This window comes from Rhodnius prolixus, unplaced genomic scaffold, assembly GCF_049639745.1.
Source record: "Rhodnius prolixus isolate KJV_2025 unplaced genomic scaffold, Rpr scaffold_10, whole genome shotgun sequence".
Taxonomy (NCBI): Eukaryota; Metazoa; Arthropoda; class Insecta; order Hemiptera; family Reduviidae; genus Rhodnius; species Rhodnius prolixus.
The window spans coordinates 22387054-22411324 of NW_027411615.1; the positions used below are offsets into that span (position 1 = coordinate 22387054).

Consider the following 24271-nt stretch of genomic DNA (forward strand, 5'->3'; position numbering starts at 1 on the left):
TAGCTGAATATGGGCAAAAACGGCATTTTCAAAAATTGGTCTTCTTCTTCTTGTGGTTACCTTTTTTTTGTAAACTGCGTAGCGCCTAAACGCGTGAACTGATTTTCATGAATGAGGGGGGTCATACGATTCGGAATTTTATGTAGATGTGCCTTTTTGGGGGTCTCGATGCTGTATATCGAATGGGAGAGGAGTTAGCCCCACGTACGTGACTCTCCCTCCAATAATAATATTACTAATAACTCAGAAAAACTTAACCCGATTGTGATGAAATTTGGCAGGATGAAAGGGTTAGGGTTAAGTAACATTAAAGCGACGTTCTGTTCTCACACCTATTAAGGGGAAGTTTTGCAATCATTTAAAATAATAAAGCATGTTTGCATGTCACTTTCGTCTATGATACCTAATAGTTGGATTTGTTAGTTGGACGTAAGGCTCGCCTGATTAAAAAGGCATTACTTTAATCATTATTATTCAATAGTCAAATTTAACTAACATCAAGATAAAAAAGAAGAGAGCTAAAATTTGAATGAGAATTGAACATTTTATTAATGGTAAAGATATTTAGGTTCACAGTTAAGTTTTGCTGAAGATAATGCTTGTAGACAATACAAATTCCTGTTGATATTTTTCTTAAGATTTCATATTGCAATGAGATGCAACTACCGCTTGCAAAATCCACTTTAGGTTACAACTGGAATTTTTTTGTGAAGAAAACTGAGGAACCGAAGAAATCGTAGCCAGTATAAACAATTACTTGTGGCCATCAATGATGACTGTAGTGGTTAAAAATGTAAGAGCTTTAAGTGGCGACCGTTCAGCAATAAAACAACGGGTGGCGACGATTTGTTCACTGCAGAGAGCAAAGAGATTCTTCCAGTCCTCGTATATGAGTGAGGGCGAACACTCGTCATCACGTCAATAGAGATGTCACAATGAAGCGAGTAGACAATGCTAGGCCAGGGCGTTTAATCTATGGAACTTCACCATCTAGGGTGGACCCAGCAGCCGTCCAGATCATGTAGAGGGCTTCCCACATACACACACACACACACAGTAACAGAGGGGGGGTAAATCGCTGAAGAGACAATGTATAACTTCAGGAAGTGGTAAACATTAACTGCTTAGGTCTTCACTTCCGTAATTTTCCTAGTTGGTCATGCTTTCTTGTATGAGTATTGTCTGCAGGACGATGGAGAGTCATTGTCAATAATTGTTACCCATAGAGAGAGAGATCAGTAAGGTGGGTGTCAAAGTCACGGTAGATAGCGTTCTGCTACCACAAAAAAAACGTATATACACGATGTCTCACACTTCACTGAAATATTTTCTCGGTCCCCTCCTTTATAAACATTTTGGTTCCTCTAAAGCAGATGTTCCTTTACTGAAGAATATCAAAATGGCGTATGTGTATATATACACATTAATTCTATTATGTATTCAAAATATTTGGCCATGTGTGTATTATATGAAGGGCCGCCATAATGTTTGCTACATCATGCTTCATTAATAACCTTCGTCCAAAACCACTACAATAGATCATATTCCATTACCAGCATGAAGATATCTCCTTCATAGCAAGCATTCTATATCTTCTTTACTCATCTTTGGCAGATAGTTAATAATTAGTAGATTCTTATTATAAATTTTGATTTATAAAGCAAATTTAACTGTAAATATAAAAATGCTTAATTGAAAGAATGATATTGTAGATTTAAGAGTGTTTTAAAAGTCAAATCTTCAGTGACCTAAAAGACAGAAGATCCCATATGTCCGGACAATGAGCTAGACTTCAACCTTCTTTAACACAAAGAAACGTTCGCAAATTTTTGGAATGATTGAGGGGCCGCATCAAGTGCTGCATTCAAGAAAACTCTCCGCCATTTTTCCCTCAACAAAAGAAAATTGTTTTAAATTTTCCTCGAAATATTTTCTAGACAACTTCTATTTCCTCTCTGAACTACCGTTATTCTGAATAAATTGATTCGATTCTTGTGTTGCATTATTCTTCTACCTTTTTTTTTTGCGAGCGTATCAATTACTAAGTCATTAGCGCCCAATCGAACTGATACTAATCGATCAGGAGTTAGAAAACTGAGAACAGTCTTTGAGAAAGTCGTTTAGTCGTTTTTTTTTGTCGAAAGTCGAATTTACACTTGTTATTTGTTAACAAAATCTTTAGAAACATTATTTTTTGGTCACTTTCTTGAACCTGGTTTGTTTATCAAAGAATTATAAGTTTCGAATTGGATTAAGTTGTACAAATTATAACGTTACGTACATTGACTCTTTGAATAAATGCAAATTAAAATATTTTCTTGTTTTGTTTTAAGAATTAAAATTGGTAAACTGGTCGCACATATAAAAACACAGAAAATGTATAGAAAACAAAATGTATAGTTAAAGAAGGAGAGATCCTTGAATAATAAACATGCTTGGTATAGAACACTCGATTTAAAAATATGAGGAAGCATTTGTGGTGCGTCAATTTGCACTTGAAAGTAGTTGTTTAATAAGTTTGGTTCGTTAAGTATGTAAAACAGGTCTTCCAGTCCGCTTACTTTGTACCTGAGTGGTAACAAAAAAATACTGGACATTTGACAAATGGTTGGATGGAGTCGGTTGTTGAGATATAAACACCAGCTAATTAACATGGAAACATATCCAGGACTCAGCAGATAAAGCAGATGGCACCGGTAGCAAGGACCAGACTACCCCACTCTGGAGACGCGTACAGAGATAGTAATGGCGGCACACAGTGCTGTTCACTGCTGTGAAGCTACAGAACAACAACAATGCGCTAACGAATCCTGCAACAAAACTATCCATTCCAAATGACACCGTCATACCACACTTCTATTGTCAATAGTTTAGCCACAAACTATTAAATATTGAAAAATATTGTCCCTGCCCCCCCTTGTTAGGGCCATAATCGAAGAAGATGAAGATTGTCTGGTGGTCTAGAGTGAGACAGACTGAGTGGATATGAATATATCTCCATTTCATTCTGCTTCATTGACAGTCCCAAGTGTGCGTGCAAAGCCCTAAGCCCAGTATAAACCCTACAGTTCGCAGCTTCCCCACAATCCATTATTAGATGTTAACACATGTTCACGCTTTGAACATCCAAAATCCAATACAGCTTATTATTACATCTCTCATATCTCTTTGTTATCAAATATTATATTATGTTCTATGTACATGTTTCACAAGTTCCCTGACATTCCTTTGTACGAAAAATTGCTATTCAACTACTGGTCGTCCAAAAAGTACAATCTGGTTTGTCTCTATTAGCAGTTTCCCTTAATGTGTAATAAGGGAAACTGCTAATGGTGCAAGCTGGCCAAGGGCAATTGTAAGACTAATTTTTGAACAACAAATTTATTTATTTATATACAATATATGAGGAAAACGCAACACAAAGTTGAAGTAACATGAAAAAATAGCAAATCAAAAAATATCGAAGAAAATGCCCGAAAGATTTCTACCTCTTCTACAAACGTTCATAAATGACTCTAATGGACAAAAATTCAAAAACTGTTCTGTAGTTGCCAAACCGGACAACATTAAACAAATTATTAACCAACTTCAAACCTTACAGTATAAAATTCAAAGAATATAAAAAAAATTATTTTATGAGTTATAAAATTATTTGCATTCATTCACTAAATAAAATGATCATTAGATAATAGAAAGCTAGAAGTAGCATATTTAGGATTGGAGAAGTTTTCAGTAAAAGAGTCGCTAAACCACGATTCTAGAACCGTGATGGCGAACCTATGATACGCATCGACAGAGACAAAAAATTATTATACAATTTTAAACAATACTTGAGCGATTTGTAAAACAGGAATTGTACACTCTGTTCAAGGATCCTGATGTAGTAAAGATAATAAAGCTAGGTACACTGCGATGGGCAGGACATGTAGCTAGGATGAGTGAAGATGAAATTCCTAGGAAGATACTAGAAGGAAGCATGCAAGGAACCAGGAGGGTAGGAAGACCAAAGCAGAGCTGGAAGGATAGTGCGGCAAAGGATGCTACATGTATGTTAGGATTTCGAAATTGGAAGGTGGCTGCGCAGGAAAGAGACGCCTGGCGGAAACGTCTTGAGGAGGCCAAGACTCTACACGAGTTGTAGCGCCATGTAAGCAGAAGAAAAAGACTTGAACGATTTGTGGAGTACTTTGAAGAAATTACTGTATTTATTGAAAATAATGATCTGGCAAAACATTCCTCAGATCAATGATCATAAAGTGGGTCATTTAATAAATCTTTTTAATTTCTTAATATGGTGGCAAACATCAAAAGATTATGAATATTTTTTATACTTGACACGCCGAGCTCAAAATGTTCTAGATAGTCGTGAGTATTTGGGATTATTATTTATGGAATCGGGCACCGAAAGTAAGGGAATTTTATTTGGAAAAAAATGGGAATTGATAAGAAGAAGTTCGAGTTAGTTAGGCAGGATATGAAGGAGTTTGAAGTAGGTTATCGCTACTTTCCTCGTTCCAATCATGCAATACACTCTGAACTAAATATTGCTCTCGTTTCTGAAATAGCCCAATCTCGGTACACAAAACTCCACTCAAATCTAGGCCTCTGATTTACAACATGTCCACCAGAACACTTCCTGAACACAGACTACAGCTGTGGAAGTCAAGCGACCATGTTGTCACTTCCTAATAGCTTTCTTCACTGGATAATCGTCGTCCACTCCAATTCATGTCTCTGAATGCACATTGGGTTCACCAAATGGATTTGTACAATCATATTTGCACTATTTCCTGAATCTCTTGTCTTTTTGCTTGGGCTAACATCATATGCAATTGACAAATACATAAATAAGTGAATCAAATGATAATATATCGCTATGAATTATTTATTCAGCAAAAGATTAGAAGAATAAAAATATAAAAGGCTAGTGCTGCACGAGACCGAGACGAGGCGAGACTTTATGCAGTCTCGATCTCGGTCTCGGTCTCGGTCGCTCAAATCTCGGTCTCGGTCTCGTCGAGATATCTCGGTCTCGGTCTCAGTTTTTTTGAATTTTTGTTTAAGTATTAAAAGTGGTTTGCTATTAATAATCTTTTCAAAAAATGTTATTATTTTCTAATAATTATTTTAATTTATATATTGGTAATGAAAATGTGTGTAAAAGAAGACAACTACTTACACTTCAATGCATCATATATTACTATTACTGTTATATATCTTTATATAATTTCAAAAAGATGTTAAAAACGCGCCAAATGAAAGACCCAAATAACATATCTGCCTCCTATAACGAGTCGATTCGTGAAATAAAAAATACACCTCCCAACAAACTTCCCGCTCCATTAGTTATGGCTGTTGGTGAAGATAAAGAATCTGATGATTCACCTTTTGTCGACGACGACGACGACTGCATCAATATTTTTGCACCATTTGCTCAAAAATCAGCAAATATCACCGAAGCATGGAAGACAGAAATAATTAATTATACCAAATTAGACCAAGCACCAGTAGACGTTGACATTTTAGAATGGTGGAAAACACTTGAGAATTCCTTCAAAAATTTGTCTAGAATGGCGAAAGATATTTTTAGTATCTGTGCAACTTCAGTGCCATCGGAAAGATTATTTTCGCAAGCTGCGATGATAACGACCAATAGAAGATCTTCTTTAACTTCTGACTCAGTAAAAGCTCTTTTATGTATCAATGCTTGGGCAAAGAGTATCTTAAAAACGAAAATAGTGCGAGACCTGCGAAGCTAATGAGTATTGTGGTACTGGGTTCGATTCCCGGTCTTAGGCCTTGGATTTTATTTAATGGTTAGTAGAAGAAATTTACAGTAAAGTATGTTTGCTAGTCGCCTCCGTCCGCGACACCTAATTGGTAGTTGGACTTAAAGTCCCGCCTGAAAAAATAGGCGATTACTTTACTTTGCTTACTTTACTTATGTAATTCGAAGTCAAATAGATGTAGTAATATTGAACATATATAATAAAATCGTAACTTTTAAAAATTAATTCAATACCCGTAATGATTATCAAATATTAATTTTGTAGCTAAAAATTAATATTTGAAAAACCGAGACGAGACCGAGATTTCTCGACGAGATATATATCATGTCTCGATCTCGGTCTCGGTTGCTCAAGTCTCGTCTCGGTCTCGGTCTCGTGCAGCACTATAAAAGGCTATAAAGAAATGAAATCAAATCAACTTCAATTGACTCATACAATTTTAGTTGACGGAGGACACGGACTCAGGATCAAGTTCATTAGATTGAGTCTCTGAGGTCTCGAATTCGAGCTAGTATCCTTAGATTTTTCTTTGCTTAAGGGACTCATAATTTTAACTTTAATTTCAAAAGCTCATACCTTATAACCTAGTTTGGATTTAGCGGACTCCATTCCACTATTCATCAATGTCGTAGTCTCGTAGTTACTTTCCGCCTTCTTTTCTTGAGCGAAAGCAGAACTGCTTTTAAAGGTGCCTTTGTCGACGTTACACAAGATTTGATAGGTTCTGGAGGCCGGGTTCGCTGTGGAAGTTCAAAAATATTCTTCCTTATACTTACTATCTTATTCTCAGATCGTACATTTCTTTCAGCTATTACGGCATTAATGAAGGTATCGCCTTGATCTCCTTTTACCCAATGCAAGCTAAGGTTCCTCAGGGAACTAGTATTCTTATATATCTAGTATTCTTAGATCTATTCTCTTCAACTTTGTACATCTCTGATCTTTTATCCACCTTCAAATACGCAGACGATTTAGCTCATTCTGAGATAGGGCAAACAAAAAGTTTAATTCTCTCTTATCGTCGCGATATCCTAAACCACTTGAACATCTGCTTTAAATTCTAATATTTCCTGTTAACACCACCCGACGGCTGAGGAGTTAGCAATACTATTTTCTTGCTCAGACTCGCAAGAGACTCTCCACAACGCACTAGAATTGACTCACTCCACGAGACTGCGTCCATTATCCCCCGTACACTCCTTTATCCAAAATCATCTGTTCAAACTCCTTTCCTTCCTAGACTACCATCCCAATCCACTATGCCGCGACGTAGCCTCCTACAGATCCTTCTACAACATACAGACACAGAAGACTAAAACATATCCTACTCTAACTTTCTACACTAGCTGCAGGTTTTTCCTCTCCTTTTTTTCCTGCATTCCAATCCTCCTCACCTAACTTTTCTCTTACTTCACTTAGTTAAGAAGGTTGAAATGTATTATACATTTATAGATCAATATTTATTTTATGTATATATTTATAGTAATAAATATTTATTCATTAATTCATTCACGCTATTTTCTTGATGATAAAAAAACATCACATTCGGAGAATCATCTTTGAGATAGGGGGGTGAAGTCGGTTGCCTCCTCGCGGTGCCCCCTGGAGATTAGCTTAGGCTATGAGCCAAACAACCGACAACAGGTGCATCCTGACTGGATCAGAACAACGGATTGTCTCAGGTAGTAGGTGTTTGTTATCGTAAGCTACACTGAAGCACCAAGGTGAGTATAGACGCCTAAAGGAGGCAGCCCCTCCACTATGCTAGGGTATATGGGCCAATCCCCCATAAACCTGAAAATTTCTGATTAAAAGCAAGCAAAGAAAGATAAATACCGGGCCCAAACAAATGGCTATGACCTGGCGAGGAAACGGATCTTTGAAGTATGGAACTTGGAATATAAGAGGTTTAGTTGGCAAGGAACCTGAATTAGTTGAGGAAATGAAGAAAATAGGGATACCGATGATAGCTTTAACCGAAACGAAGAAAAAGGGTCAAGGATGCGAGACTATTCACGACGGATTTTGGCTCCTTTACTCGGGTGTCCCAGCAGATGTAAGAGCGAAAGCTGGGGTGGCTTTACTAATACACAGAAACAGTATAAATGAAGTGAAAGATTGGAAATATATAAATGAAAGAATTATGACAGTGAAGGTCTATGATAAGGAAAGCAGAAGGAATATAATTATGATCATCTGCTATGGCCCGAATGAAGATGAATTAGCAGAAACAAAAGATGAATTTTATGAAATGTTGCAAAAAGTCCTAGATGAGGAGGATGAAGATATTCTCATTTTGGGCGATTTAAACGGTAGGGTGGGAAATAACACTCAAGGATTTGAGAAAGCTATGGGTAGATATGGGGAACCAGAGACCAACTCTAACGGCAAAAGATTATTGAGATTTTGCCTATCGAATGAACTGGTAATATTTAACACCATGTTTCCCCATAAAGACGTGCATAAGTACACAAGAGTTGAACCTGCCCGTAAAGAAAAATCAATCATAGATTATATAATAGGAAGGAGAAGTATGATAAATAGAGTTAGGGATACCCGGGTTAAACGTGGCCCAGAAGTGGGCAGTGACCATCATTTACTGGTCATCAATTTAGCCAAGAAACCATGGGAGAAGGAAAAGAAGTTTAAGAAGAAAAAGATAAATGAGAAAATTAAGAATTTTAAATTGAAAGAAGCATCGGTACAGGAGAAATATAGCAAAATAGTATCAAAAAAGATTAAAGAATTGAGGGCAGAAAGATGCTCAAATAGCTTGGAAGGGATGTGGGCAAACTTCAAAAAAGTAATACTGGAGGCGGCGGAGGAGGTTTGCGGGAGAACTAAGTGCGGTTTAGTAAAGAAAGAAACTAGATGGTGGTCGGATGAGGTGAAGAAAGAAGTATGTCTTAAAAAAGTGCTGTGGAAACAATACCTCCAAATAAAAGACCAACAATCATATACTCTCTACAAAGAACAACGGAGGAAAGTGAAAGAAGTGATAAGAGATGCAAAAAGGGAAACCTGGGAACAGTTTGGAAAATTTATGGAGGAAAGCACGCAGACGAACCAGAAATTATTTTATAAAATATTAAAGAATATGAGGAAGGGAAAGGAATGTCCAATAAAATATATCAATTCAAAGGACGGATTGCTTATAACAGATCAAATGAAAATAATGGCAAGATGGAAGGAATATTTTGAGGAATTATTGACGGAGAAAGACAATGCATCTCAAGGATATGTAGAGGAGGTAGGAAACATGGAGAACGAGGAGGCTGTGGAGGAGAATGAAGAGGAAGAGGATGATGAGTATATTGATAGGGATGAATTGACTGTTGCGCTGAGTAGGATGAAGCTTGGGAAATCCGCAGGTCATGATGGTATTACACCGGAGATGCTTAGGCATATGGGTGAGGAAGGTGAAGAGATGTTGTATGGAATAATGGAAACAGCATGGAATAGACGGAAGATCCCCAAAGACTGGGAACTCTCAGTAATAGTCCCAATTTTCAAAAAAGGAAGCAATCGAGAGTGCAACAACCATAGAGGAATCTCTTTGTTAAGCGTTCCGGGCAAACTCTATGGCCGAATCCTAGAAACAAGACTGAGAAGGAAAGTTGACCATCTGCTGGGAGAGGACCAGTGTGGCTTTCGCTCAAATAGAAGCACCCAAGACCTTATATTCACCTTAAGGCAGATTATGGAAAAGAATATTGAATATGATAAAGAGGTGCATCTGTGTTTCATAGACCTTTGTAAAGCGTTCGATAGAGTACCACGGTCAATGATATGGGAAATTCTGGCGAAGAGGAATGTTAATAAGGCCTTAATAGAGAGGATTAAAAGTTTCTACAGGAATTGCCGCAATTACGTAAGGACATCCAACCTGTCATCCGAAGTATTTACAACTACGGCAGGAGTTAGACAGGGAGACAGTTTAAGTCCCTTACTCTTCATAATATTTATGGACGACATACTAAAAGCCTGCCAAAATAAAACCAAGAATTTCCAGTTGGGATACCGGAATTTACAACCGGTAACATTCTCTTCCCTGATATATGCAGATGACCTGGTTTTAATAGCAGACTCTCAGGCGAAGCTCCAACATAACATCAATGTGTGGGTGGAAGAGCTAGAAAAGAAAAATATGGAAGTGAATTTAGAAAAAAGTAAAACCATGGTAGTATGCAGAACGGAAAAGAGACACAAGATAAGAATAAAAGGAAAGACACTGGAACAAGTAGGTGTTTATAAATATTTAGGAGTTTTGATTAGCTCGGATGGTAGAGTTAAAGACGAGCTTAACTCAAGATGTGCGGCATCGGGGAAGTTATTCCAAGCCATCAATAAAAAATTTGTCAGCAAAAGAGAGGTATCTAAGCAAACTAAGCTTAGGATATTCAACTCAATATACCTCCCAACCCTTACATATGGGTGTGAGTCCTGGGCCCTAACAAAAAATAGCAAAAACCGCATACAAGCGGCAGAAATGCGATACCTCCGGAGAGTTGAGGGAAAAACAAGAAGGGACCGCGTAAGGAACACTACCATTAGGAGTAATCTGGGTTGCGAAGCAGTGGTGGAGCGGATTATGCGCACCCAACTAAGATGGTTTGGACATATGAACAGAATGGAGGACACAAGACATCCTAAACGAGCCTATGAAGCCAGATGTTCGGGTAAGAGACCGAGAGGAAGGAGAAGAACGACATGGTCGGACAATGTGACAGAGAGCCTTAATAGGACTGGAATAACAGTCAACAAAGCCAAGACAATGGCCAGAGATAGGGACGGATGGAAACTTTTTTTTGCAATCCTCTACACTGCAAGGTAGAAGAGGAAGAGAATAAGTAAGTAAGTATCTTTGAGATAATGGTTATTCCACTACGTCACATTTTTTTCTTATAGGAGCTTCACATAGTACAGTTGTAAATTTGTTTTTAAAAAATTAAAAATTTTCTTGTAACAAACCGAGATCCGTTCATTTTGAATTCTAGCATCAAGCATTAGTATTTAAAGAAAAGTTTAAAAATATTTCAACGTAGCAATCAACAAACAAGAAAATTAAGTTTCTAAGGTAATTAATGAATAAAATTAATTTTTGTCCCAACATAACTGATTTGCTCAATACAAACCCATAAATGAAATAAAATGAAAGAAAAAAATCTAATAATAACAGTGAGACGGCCAGTGAAAGAGAATTAGTACTATTGAAACATGCACGGGCAGTAAACTAGGATTATCATTGTTATTGCAACATGTGAACTATGCAAGGACCCTAAATATCCGGCACCCTGATTCTTTATGCACAATAGGTTTTATAATACTAGGCCAATTATTCTGCCACATAATGAAAGCTGACATAGCCTACAATTTTAGGAGTTTACAATATGTGTGGGAGTGATTGTGTTCGTTGTAGTAAGAGCACTGTTGTAGTTGCTGCATGAAACGTTGGATATCGCCAGCTGTGTTTGCATCCAACAAACGTACATTTTTTTTTCTGCGTGTATATAAATAATAATAACAGTTTTCATTCAAAAAATAAATAAATATAATACTCGTAAACAACATGATTTTGCTTTTGCTTTTTGTTTTCCTTCGTTTTTACCTTGGCAAGGAGAATACGCAGCGTCTAATAGTCAAGATTGAAATTTCAATGTTCGTTATCGCCAGAATCAAAACTTGCAGTTTTTATCTTGGGGTTTTAAGAATTATATTTAGTACTATTAGATTGTTAAGGGGAAACAGCCATTAATTTGTGAGGTGTTATGTAAAATACTGCTTCACTATTAACTTATTGCATAATCTTAACCTTTAGTTGATTATAAAATATTTTAGAACAATCTTGTCCCGTTCTAAACTAAATATGTAGGTACTTGATTTTGCATGTGCCAGTCTAGAAAAACAAAAGAAAAATTTACAGATATATATTATACATATATACTATTTTATATACAGGGTGAACCAGTAAGTATTGTCAATAGGCCTACTGCGTGTAGTACCTCTAAAGTGGAGTTCAATGACGTATTGGCCAACTTCATATTTTCCTCTGTTCTTGAGTGACGTCACTTTAAAGTTTTTTTTTTAAATCATTACTTTTTTCCAATAAAAATGTTACTACTCAGAAAGTTTTAGTCCGAATTCGATTCTGATGACACGGTTAGAAAGACAGATAAATTTCCTAAAAGACACCATTTTGAAGCATAAGTTATTCTCCAAACAGCCTCAATCTTCCTCCGAATGCTGGAAAAATAAAAGTAATCGAAATTTTTAAGAAAACTCATTAGGCCCTTACGTGATCATTATCATACCTAGGTGCTGGCACTTTTTATAAAAGTTTCCTTGTCTAATGGGCTTTGAAACGGTATATCATTTTCCAGGATTCCTTTTATATTCGTATGAGAAATTGCGTTTGTTTTGCAAGAAAACGTGTTCACGAGCATTCAGCAGTGATATTGTATTGTGTTGTTTAATTCATTAAACTCTTGTGGATGGAGCTGTAGTCAATTTTTAAAGTAGATGGTCTTAAAATAAGGTAGTCTAAGGTTACTTATTGCACATTAGAAAAAAAAAAAAAATCTAAACTGAAATTTTGACACAATGTTAGATTTTGAAACTGAGCAAATTAGCCTTCGATTAGAAAAATAGCACTTGTTTAAAATATTTTCTAACATTTTGTAGCACCAGATCTGTACAAGGAAGAGGATTGCTGTTGAAGAAGACATTTCTATGGGTTCATTTTAATCAAAATTATTAATACTAAAATATTTAATCGGTTAATTACGCTTCATTGATTGTCTAACTAAGTTAGGATAAGACAAAATACTAAAAATGTTTCTTAATAAAAGATACATAATTAAGGGGAGGGATTAGCTATTAGATTAGATTAGCGTACTGGACTCCCACGCGGAGGTCCCGGGTACGAATCCAGCTGCGGACCTCTTAGATTTTCACTTCCTAGGAGCTTCTTACAGCTCACTGTCCTGTGATGGACAGTGTTGTCTGTAACGTGAGAACACTGTCCGGTGCACTGAAAAAAGCTCCGGGCGCTAATAACCTCAGCTGTTGAAGCGCCAAAAAAGTAAATAAATAAATAAATATAAATAAAATAAAAGATAATTTATTAGGAAAATTACAAAAAAATAACTAGCTTCATACATGCTGACCTGTTAATGTTTACCGGATGGAATCAAGGGAGCCGGAAATGTATCGTTTATAAAAAATATAATAGACATAAAAAGGCTGATTATTCAATCCAGAGCAGCAAATGATCTCGAGAGAAACAAGCTCCTCTGGAGTAACAACTGAACGGGACAGTACAGCCATCCGTCATTAACATTTTGTTTGCAAACTGCCTGCTCTCGAATGTTCTAAAGCTTGTGAATCCCCAGCCTAAATGTATATAATGATCGTTTTTGTGATATTATCTTATTTGAATACATTACTACTTTATCTCATAAATAAAAATATTTATCTGCTGGGTTTAGTAATCTGAGAATATGAATAGAGGCGTTGTTGATAATTACTTTTGTAGAAGAACTGGTGACCTGGCCCAACTACAGGATCTACTTTTGTTCATCCCCTTTCATTCTTTAGTTAGAACCCATTGAACTTGCAAGATACTTATCTAAAACTAATAACGAGCTATACAAAATGTTCACACATATTCAAGAATATTTACCAACTAGCAAACAAAATAACGGATTTAGATTATCTATTAAATAGAATCCTATTCATATTTTGACACTTCAATGATAATATGTCTAACGAGTTAACATATTCCTAACAATTATGGCACATTCTTAGAAGGTGTTTTCTCCTTCTTATTCTCCATTCTTTTAGACGGTTTCATCCTATAGTTGTGAATGGTCGCAGGTAACCAATTTTTCAAACCCATAATTATTAAACTAAGTTGTTGTTAGTCCTTTGTTTGACTTTCGGTAAGGCTATAGAACCCGGAGCGTACATTCATGGTTCGCCTATATTTACCCAAAACAAATAATCCTTATCCTTCACAAAATTTTTGATGTTAAAGTTCTTCTAAAATACACTTTCAAAATACAATTAGTTGGATTCAGTTATTCATGCATTGAATTTTATTTTTGCATCCAATTTTTGATTTTCTCTATCTTTTTTATTTAAGATAAACTGTATTCAAGTTTAAAAGAAATTGTCAGGATTAATGAATGAATTAACGGAAAAAAAAGTGAATTTAAAATGGCAAGAATAGATGAAAACACCATTTGCCTTACGAGGGGCACTACTTATATTTTGAGCCTTGACAACTCTGAGCGCGATTTGTATTGTTTACAGTCACTTGAAAATTGTGTATCAGCGAAAAAATGGAATTAACTCATGAGTATTTTCGTGCAATGATTTATTACGAATTTCGACGTGGATTATCAAGACAGGAGTGCATCGATCAACTTACTACCACTTTTGGCGATAAAGCCCCATCCTTTGCCACTGTGAAACGCTGGTATAACGAATTTAATCGTGGTCGTCGTTCGCTCACCGACGAAAGTCGTGAAGGTCCTCCAAAATCAGTTGTTGTGTCAGAAAAGCATTGATGCTGTGCAAAGAACTAATAATGCAAGATCGTCATGTGATATACTGTGAGATTGAGGCAACCTTAGGCATTAGTTCCACCAGCTTATATAAAATATTGCATGACCATTTAGCCATGAAAAAGGTTTGTTCTCGTTGAAGAAGCCGTTGATGCATTCAAAAACCATGTTTTGGAGATGTCTCAAGCGGAATGGGAAAAATGCTTTGACAAGTGGTTGGAACGCATGCAGAAGTGTATAGATCATAAAGGAGAATATTTTGAAAAACAATAAAGTCATTTTCAATGACAAATTACTGTTTTTTCATTATTAGGCTCAAAATATAAATAGTGGCCCTCGTATTTAATACTTTACAATTTTTCTTATGAAGTAAGTAAAGTAATCGCCCTATTTTTTCAGGCGGTGCTTAACGTCTAACTACCAATTATGTGTCGTGGTCGGAGGTGGAAGTTCATACTTTACTATAAACAATTTTTCAATCGATATGATTTTTTGAAAAACTTTTTTCTAGCAAGCGTCAAACATTCCTTCCTTTTCCAATGGTAAGTCAATTTATGAACCATAACAAGTGATAATTTCTTTATTTTTTAATTCACTTTCACAGAGTTATGATACCAAAAATCCAACGAACCAGTAACCCAATCTCTCAGCATGCTGAAATAATATTTTCTGTTAAACTCGTACTTTTTCCCCCCTAAGCAAAATATCCCTGTGCGAAGTTCAGATCGCATTGTCTTCTGGGCGTATACAATAGAAACGACCAGGCTAGCCAACCTTGTTGAAATAACCTAAATTCCATCGCCCTACATCTGACCATTTCTCCCCGTGCAGAAATCACCCTTCGTAAACTTGTGTAAATATTTTTAATAAATATTTTGCAAACCGGAAGTAGCTCCCAGTTTGAATACAATAAGAAGGGGGGATTGTTATTGAATAACAAAATAATAAAGATTTTTTTTTTTACTTTACTACCCTTTGACATTTATTTTTCAAACTAATTCATGAGTATATTTGTTCAAATAATAAGGTTGGAATATATTCTAAACATGAAAAGAGCGTTTTGTTCAAAAATTTTGCCATAATACAGTTCAAAATGGCATATGCTAGAAACTAAACAAAGTATGAATGAATAGACTTCACTTGAAAGGTGGTTTTTAGTTTAGACAAGTGGTTCTTTCAGATAGGCTTATTTTTGAAAATTGCCCGACACATTTTGTTTGGTAATTCTTTACAAGCAAATATTAGTTCAAAATATATAATACGCAAGAAAAAATATGGAGATATTCCAGCTGAAATTTAAATAAGCATAAAATAGGCTATATTTTATTAATTAGGTATTCTTAAAAAATATGGATTTTTTTTTTAAATTGAAGTAAGAAAAAAAGTTTGATTTCTCATTTAAAATAATCATATAACTTTTTCAAAATTAGTTTGTGAGAAACAAGAAATCTCTGAAAAACCACCAAATTTTTTCAGTCAAGTGATAAAGTTTAGAATATTACATTCAAATTATATTTCACAAGTGATAAAGATCGATATTTTTATCGATAATATATTCTCGACATATTTCTGTGGCTTAGTGCAAGAAGTGCCAATGTCAAAAAAAACGGATTACGAGTATACGTCCTCTTTAGTTTACCGGGAGGGGAGGAAATATTGATGCTAAATTTTGACATTGACTCTAGTAAGTTTTAGTAACTCAGTTACTACTTTAAAATTGACTTCGGCATTCCTCAAGAAAAATTCTGGTGTTAATAATATATCAAAACATATTTTTTACTCATTTTTCCAAAATCTGACATTGGTACTTCTTGCACTAAGCCACAGATTTAAATCATTAAAGCGAAGGATTTCACTTTCCTGTAATACCTAAAGAAACTATGAGGATCTTAAAAATAATTTACCCAAAAAATTTAAAACCTGTAAACTACCTTACCATAAAAATGTTGAAAGTCTTCGAAAGAAAACTGCTGAGGAAGATATACGGACCTGTATGTGAGGAAGGTGAATGGAGGATAAGAAATTGAGCTATATGAGCTGTATGGAGAGTGCGATATTGTTAAGTTTATTAAAGCTAGAAGAATAGAATGGTTGGGCCAAATAGTAAGAATGCCGGACGATAGAATGCCGAAGAAAATATTTTTATCTACCACGCAAGGCAAAAGAGGAAGAGGACGTCCAAGAGACGTTGGGCTCAGGATGTCGAAAACGATCTAAATATATATATTGGGCGTCACAAATTGGAAAAGGCAAGCCGAGTGCAGGGAGCAATGGCTTAATGTTGTCAAGGAAGCCACAGCCCACTCCGGGCTGTAGTGCTGTGCAGTAAGTAAGTCTTTCTAGTATAGTTGTTCGAGGGTCGTTTGAAAAGTCCGTGCAAAAATAAAAACTACTTAATTTTTTGGGGTAAACCTTTTTTATTTTTCAACACAGTCTCCTTTTAGGCTTATACAATTCGTCCAACGCTGCTCTAGTTTGTTGATCCCTTCCGAATAATAGGATTTGTCCAAGTCTGAAAAGTAGCCATTCGTTTCTGCAATCACCTCCTCGTTTGAATAAAATCTTTTTCCCGCCAGCCATTTCATCATATTGGGGAACAAATAGTAGTCCGAGGGAGCCAAGTCTGGAGAATAGGGGGGATGTGAAACGAGTTGGAACCCTATTTCCATTAATTTTGCGACCACAACTGCTGAGGTGTGAGCTGGTGCGTTGTCGTGATGGAAAAGGACTTTTTTGTGGGCCAATCGTGGGCGTTTTTCTTGCAGCTCGGTTTTCAAACGGTCCAATAACGATGAATAATATGCACCTGTAATAGTTTTACCCTTTTCCAGATAGTCGATGAGGATTATTCCTTGCGAATCCCAAAAGACAGTCGCCATAATATTTCCGGCCGAAGGAACGGTCTTCGCCTTGGTTTCCCATTGTTTAGATTGTTCTTTGGTCTCAGGAGTGTAGTGATGTATCCATGATTCATCCACAGTGACGAAACGACGCTTAAAGTCCTGCGGATTCTTCTGGAACAGCTGCAAACCGTCCTTGCAACACTTCACACGATTTCGTTTTTGGTCAAACGTGAGCAATCGCGGCACCCATCTTGCGGATAGCTTTGTCATGTCCAAATGTTGATGCAAAATATTATGTACCCGTTCATTCGAGATGCCCACAGCACTAGCAATCTCACGCACCTTCACTCTTCTGTCATCCATCACCATATCATGGGTTTTATCAATGATTTCTGGAGTAGTAACCTCAACAGGGCGTCCAGAACGTTCAGCGTCACTTGTGCCCATATGGCCACTCCGAAAATTTTGAAACCACTTATAAACTGTTCTAATCGAAGGTGCAGAGTCACCATACTGTTTATCAAGCTTCTCTTTAGTCTCCTGAGGCGTTTTGCCTTTCATAAAGTAGTGTTTAATCAACACACGAAATTCTTTTTCGTCCATTTTTTGAAAATCACTCGACTTCCTCGATTCAAACGAATGCCAAACACAAAGAAATAGACCGATCTGGCTGATACTTGGTGTGTGTTCTTCCAAGAGATGCTACTAACTAAACATAACCTCGATAGTGGTGCTATCTCTCTGACTTTGCACGGACTTTTCAAACGACCCTCGTAGGTAAATTAAAAATATAAACAAATAATTATTTTAGCTAATACATTTGTTTAGGAACTGATTTTTATAATATAAAATATTAAAAGAAAAACACATCTTTCAGGGTAATCTAGTAGTACACTTCAATGTAATTCAATATAACAGCTCTTTTTAACGATACAACACAGTAGCATACTAAATATTTCTACCTAGAAAATAATACCAATAATCATTTAAACAAAATGGGTTAGTATTCTGTAAAATTCTGCGTGATGAATACAGAAAATAACGAAGCGCAAAATAACCTTAAACAAATAATAAATGGTTACGTGATTTGTAAAATAATCAACATTTACTAAACAATACCTGTATAATTGGATGTGAACACAAAAAAACAAATGGGTTGTTCATAAAAACCTTCTTTTTTCCTTGCTTACAATTTTAACTATTTCTTTGGTAAACAGGTTTTGAAGAACAGATAAGTTATTTGTGTCATGCGCACTTGTTCGCAAATAATTTGAAGTTTTCTAGTAAATACGTAATAATGTAAGGGGATAAAAAAAATTTAAACAAAAATAGATGCTTCATTTTTTTTATATACATTACTTGTTTTCTTCTAATTTAAATCTACCATCCATACAATTATTGTTGAAATATGGTAAATTAATTTACATATACACGAGGTGTGGCTATTAAATAACGAGACTGATGCTGCTACAGAAGAACTATGCATGCGCCAAATCCTAACGACCGACAGATGTGCAGCGTAAAGCCTTCTCTTTCGATTGCAGCTTCTCACGTGTTTGTAGAGAAATCTGTCTGACCGGAACCGTCGTTTGTGTAAGAGGTGTTGGTTTCGTGTTGCCGAAAACATGATATTACACATGTAGTAGAGCAACGAATTGTCGTGAAATTTCACATGAAACTGGGTAAAACCGCTACTGAAACTTATCTTTTATTAAAAGAAGTTTATGGCGATGAATGTTTATCAAGTGCGCGAGTTTTTGTGTCGTTCAAGCGTTTCCAAGATGGCCGAGAAGACAGTCGGAGATGATGATCGCCCGGGTCGCCCTTCCACGTCTAAAACGGATGAAAATATCGATTATAATTAATCAACATTACTAACATGAGAGGTGCTTGCTCAACTCCGTGAAAGAGTTAGGAAAAAACAACCCGATTGGGGTTCTCCATCAAGGCAAACACGCCGGCTCACACTGCATTGTCTGTCTCAAGACGTTTCTAGCCAAGTACAACATCCCAGTTTTAGGGCATCCGCCTTACTCGCCTGACCTGACCCCATGTGACTTTTATCTGTTCCCCAAAGTCAAATCTGCATTAAAAGGAACACGATTTCAGTCCGTTGAAGCTGTGAAAGAAAAAGCGGCATGCGTCATGCAGGAGCTCGCAGAAAAAGACTTCCAGCACTGTTTCGAACAATGGTAAATTCGCATGGAGCGTTGTAGTGATAGGGGAGGGGTGTATATTGAAGGTGATAATAACTAAATATGTATAAATTTAAAATACATTGTTTTATAGCAATAGTCTCGTTATTTAATAGTTACACCTCGTAGAATTTTTGGTGGATAAATAGAGGTTGGAAAGATGCAGAATATGTTGGGGAAACAAGCTGTCCAACATAATAAAACACTGAAGGAACAAAATTTGTGGAAACAAAATTTCTTTTTCTGCAACCATGTAGGGAAGTTCTCATTACTCAATTAAAATCAGCTGTGTAATGCCCAACTTCCCACACTAGTGGGGGGAAATTCCCATTAGTGTCACTTTCCGCACAAGTGAGTGGAAAAACTTTATTGTGCTTCCTTGATATAAGAAGTTTTGTTATTAACATATTTTCTGTAAAACTTTAAAAAGCTTATTTAACGTAACTAAATAATAAAAAACGAATATTAAAAAAATAAAATAAAAATTGAAAGGAATATAGAAATAAAAATAATATTTTAATAAATAATTAGATATTTTTAATTATAACAGTTAAAAAGGTTATAGTGTTACCTTATAGAAATTTAAAATGGATTCTAGTGATGCCTGTTTAGAAAACACTCCTCCATCAATAAAAGAAACAGCAGAAAATGTAATAAGTAATGTAAATACGTAAGTAATGTAAATAATTGTAATATAACAATAAATGTTTATAATAAATAAACTACTTTTTGTAGACTGTAAAAATGAAATTTTTAATTTTATTAGTTAATAAATGGTTGCAGAAAAAATATAATATTTAACTCTAGTGTAAAGTATTTTCCTCACACTCGGCAATTTGCACTTGCACTCGCCTCGCTTCGCTCGCTCGTGTGTGCAAACCCTGCCTCGCGTGCGGAAAAGTACAACATTCCACACTTGTTAAATAAATAACTATATTTAGGTAATAATCCTGAAATCCTGAAATGTTTAACCAATTTTTTTTTCGGCAAATTGTCTGCTTTGTTTTAAAAAGGGAAATTATTATTATATAATTTTAGGCGAGACAAAATCTGAGGCCAGGTCATTGGAGCCTTTTCAGCCTAATCATTAGTAATAGCGGTTAAGGTTAAATTATACATCAGGAAGAAGAAATAATTATTTCAAGCAATAAATTAAGTAAAATATTTACATTTAAGCGAGAAATTAATGGATCCTTTGATAAAATAAAGATAGGTTAATGTTAATCGTAAAAGAAATATTTCTAGAATGTTGTCGCACGTATTAAGGACTCAAAATATCAAAACTAATTAATCTTTCTTTTGTATTTAATTTGAATTTTGATCAGAATTAAGAAACGTAAACTATTTATTTATTAAAACAAAACATATTGAGTAACCGATACTGCTGTGAGTCACTTATACAATGAAAGGTCTTAAAGAGAAGTTTTATAAACTATCTTCTTAGTCTATTCGGTATTATAATACTTATCATACTAATAAGTAGATACTTAGTATTAAATTTTGTATAATCTATTTACTGCTATTCTATTTGCCATGTATCATATTATTAGAAAAGGTAATTATGTTATCTCTAAGGTTACCTTGTGCACACAACACACATCTAAGGCTTACCTGGTTTAAGGGCTATTTGAGACAATCTTCGGCGGTATTATTTTATAAAAAGTGCTCAGAATATCAAGATAATCGCTATTTATTCGCTTTGGAAATCGCTACAACTCAAATGGCACAGCAGTACAGGAGAACCTTGCCAGAATATGTGAGAGTTAACCATTAATAGGGAGTTTAGCTTCTTTGGCATTAAATGTGGATATAGTTCATATATTCTTCATTTTTTTGTTATCAGAAGAAATAATAATAATTTTTACATAAATACATGTTCAGTGTCATCCCTAAAAACAGTATTATTATTATTCATTGCCCTCTTAGCTGGGGAGCATAAGAAACTTTATGAGAGGAGACCGGAAATGAACAGGAAAGCCGTGTTTCCGAACCGTCCTGGAATGGCAGACTGCCTGGGACGAGGAGCCGCGTGGCCAATGGACCGGAGAAGTAGACTTCTACCTTACCCAACTCTTGAATGGACATGGCCTTTTTAGAGCATACCTCAATTGGAAGGGTAAGGAGGCTCAAGAAGATTGTGTATATTGTCCAGGAATGAGAGACGACGCCTACCACACCTTTGTTTTGTGTGTGAAAGATAAGGCCGCTCCAGAAGAGATTTGGAGAGTTGATAATCGGGCGGTTGACTCCAGAGATGCTGGTGGAGGCGATGCTCTCTTGCAGGACTAATTGGTCGCTAGTGGCTAGTTTTGCAAGAGAAGTACTCTTCATGGACAAAAAAGGGACATGGAACGCAATATGAGCAGGGTCTCCTGAGTAGGGGCAGGATTGAGGCCTAGCCTGATGTAATGCTGAGATCACAGCGAATCCAGGGGGTGTTCTAGTCGTTAGGGCTGCATTTCACCTCTTTTTTTAAACAAAATATTATTATTATTATTATTATCGTTATTTATTTATTTATTTATTTATTTTAAAGATTGAAGGCGTGTCAACATCTAAGGTTATTGGCGCCCTGAGCTTTTTTTAGTGCACTGCCGACCTCCAGACAGTGTTCTCTCGTTACAGACAACACTTCCATCACCGGACAGTGAGCTGTAAGAAGCTTCTAGGAAGAGAAAATCTTGTCTTCGATAAAAGAGTCTAAAAAATACTGTCTACTGTGTCTATTATCTGTTATTTTGCTATTTTTCATCCTCATATTTTACTTGATTATTATTATAGCTAGTTGGCAAGTTGACCCATCAACGTGTTTGTCAGAACTACCGGAAAGTCTTAAAGGCGATTCTATACCCTTATTAGTAATCTAAAGATTACAAAAAATGTATTAATTACATTATAATTGTAACAACTGCAAAAAGATTAATCCATTTTTTGGTTTTAATATATTTAATTTATTGGTAGGAATAAACTGAAGCTGATATACTTGTCAAGAAGACATTGTCATGGAATATGTTATAACAATAACTAATAATCGTTGAAAAATATTTTTCAGAAATCTCTAAACAAAATATTTTGTTACTATAAGAGGAAATCTAGGTACTTTCAATTGGTCTTATAGAGAAGTGAAAGGCAGCATTCTAGGTTAGGGAAGGTGGTAAGAGCCCCTTTATTTTCTCTTGACACCCTTGTCACGAGGAGCTACATTGGGGAGTGGAACTTCAAACAACAATAGAGAGCAGCGAACAGTTGCCAGCTCACTACTTAATCAGCATATAGAACAACAACACAATAACAACTAGAATAAAACAGTAACAACAAACACTACAATAGCCAGCTTGTCCCAGTTCAGAATATCGGAGACCTCCCCTCTTTGCCCCACAGCAAATTGTAACAGTTGTTTTTTTTTTTATTATATATTTTATTTTAGTTCCTATTGTATTTTAGTTTTGGGATTTTTTAAAAATTCTTAATGTGAATTATATCAAAACTTCTTAATGTGAAATATATCCAGTGAAAGTAAGGAAGTAAAGATGTAAATGACTTCAAAAAAAAAATATAAGATCAATTATAATGGTAGTGAGGTAGCCGAGCGGTTAGAGGCGAGACCTGTGAAGCTAATATGTGTTGTGGTACTGGGTTCGATTCCCGGTCCTTAGGCCTTGGATTTTATTTAATGGTTAATAAAAGAAATTTACAGTAAAGTATGTTTGCTAGTCACCTCCGTCCACGGCACCTAATTGGTAGTTGGACGTATAGCCCGCCTGATAAAAATATAATGGTAGTATAAGGCAGTTAAGAGAAAAAGGCTTTTTGGAATAAAATATTACCTACGCTGGTATGCCTTCATTTGGGCGAATCTGGTAAAAGCTTCGTCCAGAGCTAATGGAACAGCTTTCAGAAATCCAAGGTCACCAGTTGGCAAGATGGTTCAGTGGAGAAGAGAAAGAAAGACGTAGAGAATCACAATGAAAAGGAGAATTAAAGTAGCGCTTAATTTGTTGAAGAATTTGTTAAGGCTCTCATAAGTGTTTAAAACTGCAGTTATGGTAGCCAACCTTTTTGGCCAGGTGAAGGGTTGATCTAAAGATTGCTAATCTCCATTGGTAGCGCTTAAAGAAAAAACAGCCAATAAGATTACAGGAAAGGAGTGTGGGTGCTGATTGGTCAGATGACGTTAAGATGTGCAGATGGCTTAATCTATACCAAATTCGATGATTGTAAAGACTGATTAACTAACGTGACTCAAGTTAAGTGATAAGTAGTTTCGGAGACTGTTAAAGTAATCATTCTGAAAGGCTAGCTCAAGAACGAAATGGGAAATGGTTTTGATAGTTGATTTCCTGTGAGGTGTAGCCCAATAATTTACTCATTGGGTAGCCCACCGATGGGCCCGTAACTCCTCTTATGTCCAATCATCTGCTTTACTTGTTGCAAGGGCAATTGTGGCTATAGTTGTAAACTGCAATAGAGTTATTATAAAAATGAAGAAGGTTCAATAACTGTAGAAGATTATTTACTATTTAGTTACGAAGTGCATTTGTTTTTATGTTGTACTATCTGTAATGCACTATAAAAGCAAAGCTACCTGCATAGTAGTATAAGCATAAGTATATTCACTCGTAGAAATATTAAAATAACAAAATTTAAGAGATAGTATGGTTTCTTATACTGTTTTAATAAAATAACGTGAATATAGAAGATGTAATGATACCCTTCTTTGATTAGATCTTAAAATTGTAAGCTTTAAAGTTTATAAACGAATTCCAATCACATTTACGAGGTCTGTAAATTAGTAATAAGACTGATTTTTTAAATTTTTTTATTCAAAAAGAATTACAATTCTATATTGTCACCTTCAAAATAATTTCCTTCTGAAG

The 24271-nt window shown here is 35.7% G+C and overlaps 1 protein-coding gene across 1 annotated transcript; it reads left to right on the forward strand.

Annotated features, from left to right (window-relative positions):
* Window positions 1–7432: 7432 nt before the first annotated feature.
* Window positions 7433–10659, forward strand: LOC141456737 (uncharacterized). Its single transcript, XM_074132987.1, has one exon. It carries the CDS (start codon window positions 7639–7641, stop codon window positions 10621–10623), a length of 2985 nt encoding a protein of 994 aa, XP_073989088.1. The 5' UTR covers window positions 7433–7638; the 3' UTR covers window positions 10624–10659.
* Window positions 10660–24271: the final 13612 nt, after the last annotated feature.

What these genes read in the sequence shown, in the direction of transcription:
- LOC141456737 (XM_074132987.1), top strand. Translation starts at nt 7,639, where the DNA reads ATGGCTATGACCTGGCGAGGAAACGGATCTTTGAAGTATGGAACTTGG.